General features: G+C 39.1%; 1 protein-coding gene across 1 annotated transcript in view; it reads right to left on the bottom strand.

The window, feature by feature from the left end:
* Nucleotides 1-12036, bottom strand: part of LOC134212113 (protein disks lost) — a 293532-nt gene that overhangs the window by 72910 nt on the left and 208586 nt on the right. The window contains exon 6 of the mRNA XM_062689664.1: nucleotides 5969-6100. Coding sequence (XP_062545648.1) covers nucleotides 5969-6100 — 132 coding nt within the window. The remainder of the gene's footprint in view (nucleotides 1-5968; nucleotides 6101-12036) is intronic.

Here is a 12036-nt window from a genome sequence, read left to right as displayed (position 1 = left end):
ATGACACAAGGTCGCCGATATTTCCCTTCTCGACGTCCCCTAGCAGCAAAGTAAAAGCCTGGTAAAAAGGCATGCTGCCGGAAACTGCATCTGTCATTTGATTCGAGCTTCTCCCGTAGCTGGTCTCCCATGCAAGAGGTCAGAGGGATTGGCCGGTGTTTCTAAACGTCCCTGAAGGATACGCAGTTTTACGGGATTGGGATGACGAGACACCGGCCTCACTCATCCGGAAATTATAGGGGTACCAAATCGAGAAACAGGATTTTAGCCTTGAAGGATTTTTTTTAAACATAACTAGAATACCCTATCCCATCTGGAACGGAGGATTTCCCACTACTCCTGGAGATGATAGAAGGAATATGGGCAGTTAAACAGGTAATTCGCTAAGTTGAGGGGACTCGGAAATTCGGTTGCAGACTGAGCCGGGTTGACAGAGTTAGGAAAATCCTCCCATCGTTCCCTTTTGGCCTCTTGAATGAATGACCTGCATTCGTAGTGTTTCTTTTTGTATGTCTCCAACGCACTTACCTTGTCTGGATTACCTGCGGGAAGCCTTGGAGGGTCACTGCCAAGTGGAATCCGTCGCGTAGTGGGACAAAAGACCAAGGACCAAGGCCAAGGATCAATTCTTCACGGTCGTAGCCCAAATTGATACCTAAACTTTCGTCCATTGGTCCTTAATCCCGATTAATCATAAAACAATTTAAATACTCTGAAACAGTTGCATATATGATACCATCCAGTAGAGTGCGCCTTTGACCAAAAATATAATTTTTACCACAATTCAAAAAACAGATTAGGTTGCCTGTCATAAAACGAGTTCAGTACAATTCTACCATACAGGCATTTGGGAGTGGATCCACTACCAGGATTAATACGACAAACTGAGAAAACAATAAAGAAGTGTAAGGAGATCATCGGAGAAGCTCTAGTGGAAACAGTAAACCCGGCGCTGCCAAGGATTAAAGGATTACCAATGGACCATACATTCGGAAAGGAGTTGCGAGAGATAGTTTCATCAGTTGGCTTCTCTACCCAAAACCTGGCCAAATGGTTAGCGAAGGAGTTTCAAAGTATGCCGAAATCATTCCCCAGCAGGTCAGTCACCAACACCCAGGTGTTCGCGCAGAAGCTGTTGGAACCATGACATATCGAAGAAGAGAACATAATAGTATCATTCGACGTATTGGAATTGTTCCCAAGCATTCCAGTAAAATACGTTCTGAATCTTCTGGAGTATTTGTAGACTTTGAAATAAGGTAATTAAATTAGATTAGATTAGTGCATAGCGTAGTGTATAGTGCAAGCTGTGATTACTTTCATCAAGTCGAATCAAGTACGAGACACTGAAGACGGCCGTACAGTTGAGATCGAAATACGTATCTGTGAAGATTACAACGTGGTGGAATCAAAAGGAAAAGTACTAAACTCGTCTTATGACAGGTGAAGTCATTCCACTAAAAGAGCTTTATATTGTTTTTAGATAAAGTAGGTCCGTCGTAATCTTGGTTGTTTTTCTTGATAATGCAACCACCCACAACCATGTTCGTCATCGTAAAACTGCCGCTTTGTTGGTATTATGAAAGTTTGTTTTAATTTTCGAAAGTGCTTCTGGGTTTTCATGATTTTTTAAAATTTGTTTTCACTGCAGAATATATGACAAAAGAACGAAAGGACAGAAGGTCGAAAAACAAATTGTCGAAAGGAAAAAAGGTCGAGAAGACAAAACGTCGAAAGGCACAGAATTTAGAAATGCCAAAAAGTCGGAAGGACAAAAGGTCGAAAAAACAAAAGGTCGAAAAGGTCAAAACGTCGAAAAGGACAAAAGGTCGAAAAGGAAAACAAGGTAAAACAAAAAGAAAAGAAAAAAGGAAAGAAAGAAGAAGAACGGAAGAAGAAAAAAGGAACAAAGATGAAAAAAGAAAGCAGAAGGATGAAGGAATCAAATAGAAGGAATGGGAAAAGTAGGACGAAAGAAAAAGGAATAAGGAAGAAGCAAGAAGAAGAAGAAAGATAGAAAAAAGATGGAAGAAGAAAAGAGAAAGAAAGCGGAAGAAAAAGAAGAAGAAGTAAGTTCTTTCGGACCTTTTGTCCCTATCGACGTTTTGTCTACTTCGACGTTTCTTTTTTTTTTCAATCATTTGTTCATTCTACTTTTTGTTATTTGATATTTTGTCCCTTCGACCTTTTGTCTTTCGATCTTTTGTTCCTAAACGTCACTACTAGCTTCATAAGCGGAAATATTAATAAACTCTTTTAATCTCCTTCATATTGTCGCCAAAAACATATTTTTATTCTAGTTCTGAAATGGACACAAAGTTTTATTTTCATCATATTTTAATTTTACAAAAGTTTACTGCAATGCTGAGATTTCTTTCAAAATTGAACCTGGTGTTAAATTAACGACGATAGTTATTTGTGGAAATGCGAGTACTGTAAAAAGCGATTCCATGAAGCCTGTATTGGATTTCAACGACATCGGGACCCGAGCAGCACAAGTCATAGATAAATGGTTGCAGCAACTTGATTGTGACCAAATCTGGTCACATATGAGTTGCAGTAACCTACGTGGTACATGTGTGCTGCTAGGGGAGGAACTTATCACTGCGTATGTGGCTCTTTTATGTGTGAACTGCCAGGAAGGAGGCTCTACGGAAAGAGGCGAATGTGCACATAATGCTACATCAACAGGAAGAGCTTTATAAATGCATTTCGTACCCAGACGGATGCGAATCATCGTATTATTGCCGACCTGAAGAAATTTTCTTCAGTGTCATTGCTCTTCGAAGTAAAATTTATGTTCGCGAATATATCCACAACAAAATTAAATGAAGTGGAAGGAGTGCTTGTCAGCCAAAATCTCTGGAGGAAGAATTAGTAGAAGATAGTAGTGTACGCCACAGCAAAAGCAGAAACAATCACCAAATCTGCAATCTCTTCAACGCTTCAACAGCGCCGACAACAGCAGCTGCAACCTGACCCCACATCGCCCACTAAGAATAAACTTGGGCGTAATGCCATTCCTGAGCTAAAAGTGAACTGAGTGTCGTGCAAAAATGCTCAAGTCAAAGGCAGTTACTCTACGCATATCAACGAACCCGGTTGGAAATGCTTTCATGACGGGGAAATGAAATGTAGATGGATCCCAGACTGGGGAAAATTGGAACAAGAACGGCGTCAGCAGAACATCTCTATGCAAAACAAACGTCTCATCAACAACAGCACCAATGCCCAAGGCAGCAATATAAAAATAACATCATTAGCAAGACGAATATCAAACGAACACTGAAATGGTTAAACGACGCAGTAAAAGCAACAAAAACCCAAATGACAAGAAACTGCTGCTTACGGCCAATAGTCAATTATCCGGTCCTCCAATAACAATCGCACACCCAATTGCACCTTATTCAGCTCCTGCTGCAAAATCTTTCATCAACTTTAAGAAGGGTGAAACCATCAATCCAACTTAAAAACCATAGCTTTTCGCTAATATTCAGCAGAATCAACAGCAATGGCAGCAGCAACAACAACATCATCATCAACAGCAGCAGCAACTACAGCAACAAGAAAAACTACCAAATCCAACCAATTCGAACTAGGCCACCCATCGTTCGTCTAACACAGCAATCTACGGGAGGTAACAGGCGGTTCCTAAAAGCCAGACTACGTGACCCTACGTGACACGATTCCACCAGTATTTATGAAAAAATAGCAAACGAACTCACTACTCCACTATTTGGACTGTTTAATAAGTCCCTGGAATATGGGAACGGGCTTGATTACTGCTCTGCCTCATACGCAAGAGATCGGTGGTTCAATCCCAGGTCCGTTCCATTCTCCTACTTTGTGTCTTTCTCTATATTTCTCATGTTCCAGCAATCGCTAGAACTGGAAATGGACTTCCATACCGTTTCCATTTCTATCCTATAACTTGACTATTCTAGCAGTAGCTGCTAGAATTGGAAATGAACGAAAAAGTTCGTTTCCTACATCCAATAAGAAATTCTATCAGTTGCTTTTTTCTAATCTGTCACATTGGCAGCTCGTTAACCAAGACGAACCTTAACCCAAAAATTCCAATAAAAAATCCGTATGAACTCGTGGCAAGTGCAGAGGTATATTCGGCTTGCAGTGGGCGAGTGATTACATCATCATTTCCCTCTTCTCTTGCATTAACTTGCATTCTAACGTGGCAGGCGCCAGTATGACCTAACAAATGAGATGACCAGTACTTGTACATTGAAGATGAGTGCTAGTCCCAAGCAAACATCTGTTGGTTCTCTGTGCAAGAACAGCTGATCTGGTCATAATGGAGTAGCAAATATGGGCAGTAAATCAAGCTCAAGCTGTTTAATAAGTCCCTGGAATATGGAAAAGCTCTTTTCCAGTACCAAATTTAAATCTGGCCGAAAATCAGACGTACGTAATAATCGTGGCATAGCCCTTATCTCTTGCATTCCAAAACTTTTCGAGGCAATTGTCAACAAAAAGCTATTTTTGCAAATTTAAAATAGAATCACTGATACGCAACACTTAAGGGTCGCTCGACCTTAACAAATCTGCTTTAATTCATGGACTATTCATTGAATGCAATGGATAACAGCAACCATGTAAAAGCTTTATTTACGGACTTTAGCAAGGCATTTGATCGCATTGAATGCCGATGAAACCGATGCTGCTTTTCAAACTACGAAAAATTGGAATTGAACAAGGTTTCCTGAAATTGCTTGAATTATACTTAACTGACCGCCAACAAATTATCAAATGTAATGGACACAAAACAAAACCAATTCAAGTTACTTCAGGAGTACCTCAAGGCTCTCTTCCGATCAGCACAAGTCAGACAAAAATAGTTGCAGCAAGTTAAATGTGACTAAACTTGGTCACATATGAGTAGCAGTGACCTTTGTGGAACATGTGTGCTGCTAAGGCATTTGCGCCCTCTTCTTTTTATCTTGTACGTAAACGATATTTCCTTAATTCTGAAAAATATTGAAGTGATAATTTGTGCCTGGAAATAAGGAATGAAGTCGACATCAATGTCTTCCGCAATGAAATAGACAAATTCTACATATGGTGCAAGAAAAGCCTATTAGAACTTATTGTAAAGAAATGGAATTTCATTTAGCAAAAAAAAGAACATCATCAAATATTTCAATCGCATTAGGAAATCAAAATGTGATGGAGTAAGGGACTTAGGAGTTATCTTAGAATCTAAACTTTTTTTTGTAGACCACTACAACACAATCATACACAAAGCTAATAACATGCTAGGGTTTATAAAGCGTTTCTGCTATAACTTGTATGACCCATATACAATTAAAAAACTTTATGTAGCTTAATATTAGATCTCTAATGGAATTCTGCAGTGTTATATGGTCGTCTTTCTCAATCACACACGAAAAGAGTTTAGAATCTGTAGGAAGGCAATTTTTACTATTTAATTTACGTAAATCTACGTCTCGGCAGAATCTTTAAAAAATTGGCTATTAGGCCCTTTCAAATGTTTGTTTCTCTTACGTATCTATATACATAAAAATGAATTTCTGGCTGTCTGAACCTTATAGACTCCGAAACTACTGAATCGACCGGCGTGAAAATTTGTATGTAGAAGTTTTTGAGGCCGGGGAAGGTTCTTGAGATGGTTCGAGACTCCTCCCTCCTTTGGAAACGGGGGCTCTCATACAAATGAAACAGAAATTTCTGCATAACTCCAGAACTATGCAGAGAATAAATCAGTTTTAGGCGAAACGAAGTTCGTCGGGTCTGCTAGTGTAATGTAAAACAATTAACAGTCAAAAACTCGATTTTCTCCAAATACATATGTCGCAGCCAATGATTTGGTTTAAAATGTTTGTCTTACTGTATGTCGAAAGAACGCACAACTGCGCAAATATTCTAGGAACATCGCTGCTTATTATAACGGAAAGCATGGAAATAAAAGCATCAAGTTACTATAGCTACTCACCGTATTGCGAAGCTGGATCTGCCGATTGTCTACCGTGCTATTCCGGTAGCTGTCATAGCCGAACGGCCTTGAGATGATGTATCCGATGAATTTCGCCAGAACACGCATCGTCGTCGTCGATTCCGGCCGTACCTGTTGTCGTGGCAAGGAGAAGAAAATGTGGCAGAAATATAATTGAAACGAGCCTCAGGCTGCAAACAATCGCGTGAAATGGCACCATAAAGTATCCGAACTATGTTTGACACGGCCGAAGCCGAGGCGGAGGAGCCTTGGAACGTGCTTGGCGGAGATAGGAGAAAGCTCTGGCGGAGGTCGGATTGGCGTTTGCGGTGAGAAGGCAATTTCGTAGGAAAACAGGATAGCATCCGGTGGAAATGAAGAGAAAACATTGGCTGCTTGAGCGGGTTCGTAAATATAGCCGGCCACTAATTGTTTGTTGGGAAATGAAGAAAATTGGGAGATTGAAAATAATTTTGTTGACGACCTGAGAGAGATGGTTTTTGGATAAATATTTTTCGAGACAATGTGAGGTTCAATTTGATAAACAAAAACACTATTATAAATAATTGGAACGTTCAGTAAGACAGGATTAATGAATAGAGTATATATAATAGAGTATGTGTTCTTCTGTTTAATGCGAATCTTGGCTATTCTAATTGGTTACTTTTAATACAAATGAATTCAAACATTCACTATCCAATCATAATATCCTCTCCTGCTCGATCTCTATAACAACTAGTAAAAGGAGAGTTCAAGATGGTTCATGTTATCTTCTGTTTTATTTCTATTCAATCTAAAATAGAAAGAAGAAATATCTATACAAAAGAAAATGATGTTGATATATATTGACAAAAAAAACAAGATCAACCATTTTTCTCATACTAAGCTTTAGGATTATGTGCATAATGTCAATTATCCTTTCGCACCATACCCATGCTGCAGGCAGAGCCTTTGTTCTTCACAGAACGTAAAGCCATAATCCTTAATATTTCTCCATAAGCACCGTTCCCAAATGGATTCATTCAATTATGAAGAATAGATACCTCCAGGAGAATCAATTCCTACCGGTTGTTGCCTTGGCGTCGGACGGTGCCTTCGCCGTCGTATGAACCCAGGACTGATAGGGGGACAAAGCCACTAGATGAGGCTTTGACAGGATAAAATGGCCGAAATCGAAATGCGACAGGCAGGGCACGCACTCGCAGTTACTCTAGCTGCGTTCTGTGGATAGGAAAAGCAATTTAAAGCGGTAAACGGCAAGCAACAGTGTAGATACGATACGCCAGAATATGCTAATAAAATAAATGGAAATAGAAGAAAGTTACAGGACGGGGTAGATGTTGCTATACGCAACAACCGGCGTTCTAAAAGGACGTATGAATCGCACCAAATTAGTAATAATATTTGTATTTGAACTTCGTTGCGGCTCGATCGACTGAAAAGATGAACAATCGACCAAGCGCCTCCATTCGCTCGTACTATTTACGCATGTGTTTGAAATCAATAATACAATGAAACATCAACTGCGGATTCACCCCTTTACACAATTTAACCGACATATGCATCTTCTACCATACTCCTCACATAGTCCTACTGCAACAGCGAGGGGGCGGAAAAGCAGTAGGTTTATTTAGGAAGCGAAGGCACGTTCCAAAGGTTAACCCTTAACGATAAGCGTTGTTGCGTAGAGTGAAAGCCGTAGATAATTGCCACAGCGAATTCGAAATAAGGATGCTTCAGTGGAAAATAGGGTTCATCGTTGTTGATACGCAGTTTGATTGCTTGTTGTGAAATGGATGTACGATACCCATGAGTGAGTTTGACCGAAATACAAATGAATTGTTTGCTAAATCAACAGTTTTTGGGTCCGCTGATGGAACCACAGTTGGCTTAACTGCTCTCGTGATACGTATCAGTGGGTTCTACTAAAAACAATATCCACTTCGCTTCCCAAAGTGATAATTATCTGTGAAACTGTTCAAATGGAAGCGCTCATTATCATTGGGGATCGCCCACAGATCTGAAAGCTATTTTAATGTATTTGGATTTCATCATCCGTCATTAGCTGGCAATTGAGCCATGTAATAATGCCTCTCACTAAGCTGAAGCGAAATAGAAACCCTCACTGTAAAGTACGATTATCACAAGGCAAATGAAGTAATCGGAACACTCCGAACGTGATGGAAAGATAAGTCCTTAATTAAGGTGGTGTGCAAAATGTTTGATGTGCGGGATAATGCTACAGGCGATAATTAGATCCAAATGCAAAGAGCTTGAAGATTTGAATTTGTGTCGAAGCAAAAAATGGAAGGAAAAGGACTATCATTCATGGATGTACGCGTTGCATCATTCTACTTCTAACGATTTCCAATCCAGAATTCGAAACGAACATATTTTTTTAAACTTTTTAATGAGAATTTCAACCCGAGGATGGCTCGTCTCGTAAACGAATATTTCTGGTTCTGCACACTACAATAAGCTATTTCCTATTCTATATTTTAAGTAATTTAAATTCTTGCTCCTAGTTTTCTCTATAATTCTGAAAACTCTCACAATCTTATGAAGTTACCATTCAAAATTTAGAAATTGTTATTATTAAGTACCGGAAAGGAATAATTGCAGATATTCAAAACCTTATAATTAAGGAAATTGGTACATAAGTAACAAATTAGAAATCTCTAATTTTTTTATGAATTAATTTTTCATTTTCTTAGGTAGGGAATAAGGAAAAGTGAATTGTTGAATATAAAAAAATATCTCAGTTTAAGGACATAGTTGGAAGAATACCACGATGGCCGCCAATATGGCACCGGGCCTTCCACGGGCCAACCCCACACCTCCCGCACTCCTCTCCCACCAACATTTAAATGCATCGAACACCATCGAACAAAAGTTTAATATTCAAATTACTAACCTGCTCAAAGCATATTTATTCACTTCCCGTGATAATGAACAAGTTTATCCAAAGAGTCTTATGCATTTCGGCTCGAATAATATCATAAATCAGCAGTTTCGTGCCAATTTATTGGCCGTTCGCGATTTGGTGGGCTTATCACTGCACTTCACTTCTTCTTAAAGGGCACTAAAAAATTAAGTTTTCACTCACTTCTCCGCACATGAGAAGCCCGAAATATTGATGGAATGCAAATTAAACATCACTTTTCGAAATCAGTCACTTGTTTAAACCGAAAACTTAATATAAACTACTATTTTTGCCCGAAAAAAACGATTAAAAACTGATCGCGGAGAGAATGTAAACAACGGCACCGGCAGCAGCAAACTAATAATTAGAGTGGCTCAAAAAATAAGTTTGCTCCGCCACGCTCAATCGATTGTGATTTATAATTTGGGTGTCATCCGATGGTTTGGGCTGGTTTGAATAGAGGCTTACCGTGCACAAGTCGTTTCAGGTTTGTATGACAGTTTATATGGCGAGGTTGAATTTAACATTATTCTGATTGTCGTGCTTCGTCATTGGGCCCTGGCGAGGAGGGAGACCATATGACTGGATGAAATATTCAAGAGCTTCAACTCCATAGACAATCCATATTGAATGGTCGTTCCAATAGTTGCGAGTCGATTTTAATCAATGTTGCGAATCTTTAGCATGATAATTAGGCTTCTCAGAAGGCATCAGGGAAACGTGCAATTCAACAAAATACCCAGAATTTGTCTGTGATATCTATCGCACCAGGGGCAGATACTTCATACAAAAAGTGTGACATGGGGGTGAGTGGGGTATAAAATGCTATTTTTGCGTTACGTAATCAATGGATCTTTCCTGCGGTGCGGTTTTCTTTCAGTGCAGTCTCTGGAATGTTGCTTTCAGCTATGTGGGTTCTCTTTTCGCCAGCGTATGGAGGGGAGGCACTGTAGCCAGTGTAATAAAAGGTTTAGTTTCCATACTAGTTTTCATACAATCTTGAACCGGCACACAGTGCTTCGAACGTATGGAGCTACGGGACAAAAATCATAACTTACATTCTACACGTTCTAACTCAATGGTGTCTTTGGGAAAATTGTAGTAAACTAGTTTTTCTACTAGTTGCATTACTGACCTATGTAAAATAGATAATTGCATAAGTGGCGTAAATGCCAAATTTCATAACATATAATATGCTTCGTATAATCGAGATCCATTTGGGAATAAAAACTAATATATGCGTAATTGACCTATGTTGAATAGATAATTGCATAAATGCCGTAAACGCCAGATTTTACGATATGCCACAAAGAATCAGGATATTTTTACGAAAAATATGAGGTATGATAACAGTTTCTATTACAACAGTTCTCGCTTAACTTTTCAAAAGGTCCTAAGTAACATTTTTTTCATGAATTAATTTGAGTACTGCAATCAAAAGCTTTCATGTTTTTCTGTTGATTGCGCTATTCAAATTAAATCATGAAAAAAAATGTTACTTAGGTCCTTTTGAAAAGTTAAGCGAGAGTTGACCAATTTCCAATTGATCATATCATAAGTGACGTGAACGCCAGCTCTAATGTTTTATACTATAGAATCAGGATATCCTTATAAATGATTTGAGGAATTGTTTTTTTTAACGACGGTATCAAAAATCATTGGAATCTGTTAAAAAAAATCCAAGTTCGTTTATTTTGTAGGCTCAGGCGTGTATAACACTTTACGGAGCCATGGTTATAGATACGTACAATCAATATCATCTTATAAAGTAAGTAACAGAGGGATAGAAGCCTCGTGGTGACTCGAGGTTAAGTTTACAATGTTTAAGGATGGGCGAGGATTAGGAATCGGGAATCAAGGAATCATCATAATCAGGGAATCAATATTCGAGCAACGCCTAACAATATACTCTTTGTCATCAACAGTGTTTGTTACTGACAAACGCACCTAGCGACAAACCTTTATCAGAACCCGAACACAATATGACAAGAATCATTTGCCTTGCATGCTCTGATATTTCCCAAAATACGATGCTGATTTTGTAATCATTGTTCGATTCTCGAATATATCTATAAAGCCAGAAACTGTGATAGCATAAAACCGAAATTTGCTCTAGAAATAATGCAAAATAACGGTATGAAAAGTTAGCAACAAGATTGTCTTCTTTTTTGATGCTGACAAAAATTTTCGGATCTTTGTCATTATTAACTCCGACAAAAACAAAGCTTTGTCGTTGGTTCTCTTTTGTCGCTTGTTTCGCAAGCGCATTTCAGAAAAATTGATTCCCTGATCATAATCAAGGAATTTCAGCTGCTTATCCGGTCATTTGGCATCAGGGACGATGTGGCGTGTCGTCGTTCTCGAGGAATAGTTCGACTGGGAGCAGTTTCCGGATGGCCAGAAAATGAAGGATGACAAGCAGGCTCTCATTTGAGCTCTCAGCCTTCGGCAATTTTTGTGTCCTGAGCTTCCATCAAAAGCCCATTTGCAAACAAGTTTTACCGTCCTTGAGCTCTCTACCGAAAGTTGCTGCATAATGCTTAGCGAAGTGCAAGTCATTAGGTCTTGCAAATCAACCTCAGCGGATGTTTCAACGCGTAAAGACTGCATGTACCTCGTTTAAAGTGCTTCGAAGCAGATTGTCCTTTCTCTCGGATAAATGCAAGTCGATGTACAACGCCAGTGCTTGTGCCGCTGTCATAACCTTATCCTGATTTACGCTTGAGCTCTTTGATATATTGGCCGCAAATTCTAGCTCCCCAGGTTCATTATTATTGATGAGGTCTTCAACACGTTGTTTCTTTGTTATATTTGAACTTTCCTGAAACGGTTTTTGAGGTGTTCCCTTCGCGATGTTGAATGAAGACTCTGCAATTCCTTCAATTATTGTATTTGGATAGCGAGTAAGATTTACCAACGAAGACAACCAGCGAGAGTTTTGCTTCTCGAATTTCTCGGATAATCGAAAGCTCTGTGACCATTTTTGATCAATTATCAAACAAAAGAATTTGCAAAACTGTTTTAGTTCTTTTGCAAGTTCCTCGGAGAAATTATCTGAGTTATATAAATCCGACAGAAACTTCAACACTTGGGCTTTTCGTTGGGACGGCTCAATGGAAGCTATTGTTTGTATATATCTATGCTA

This window comes from Armigeres subalbatus, chromosome 2 (assembly GCF_024139115.2).
Source record: "Armigeres subalbatus isolate Guangzhou_Male chromosome 2, GZ_Asu_2, whole genome shotgun sequence".
NCBI lineage: Eukaryota > Metazoa > Arthropoda > Insecta > Diptera > Culicidae > Armigeres > Armigeres subalbatus.
The sequence above is the reverse complement of the archived record's forward strand: the minus strand, read 5'-3'. Positions and strand labels throughout refer to the sequence as shown.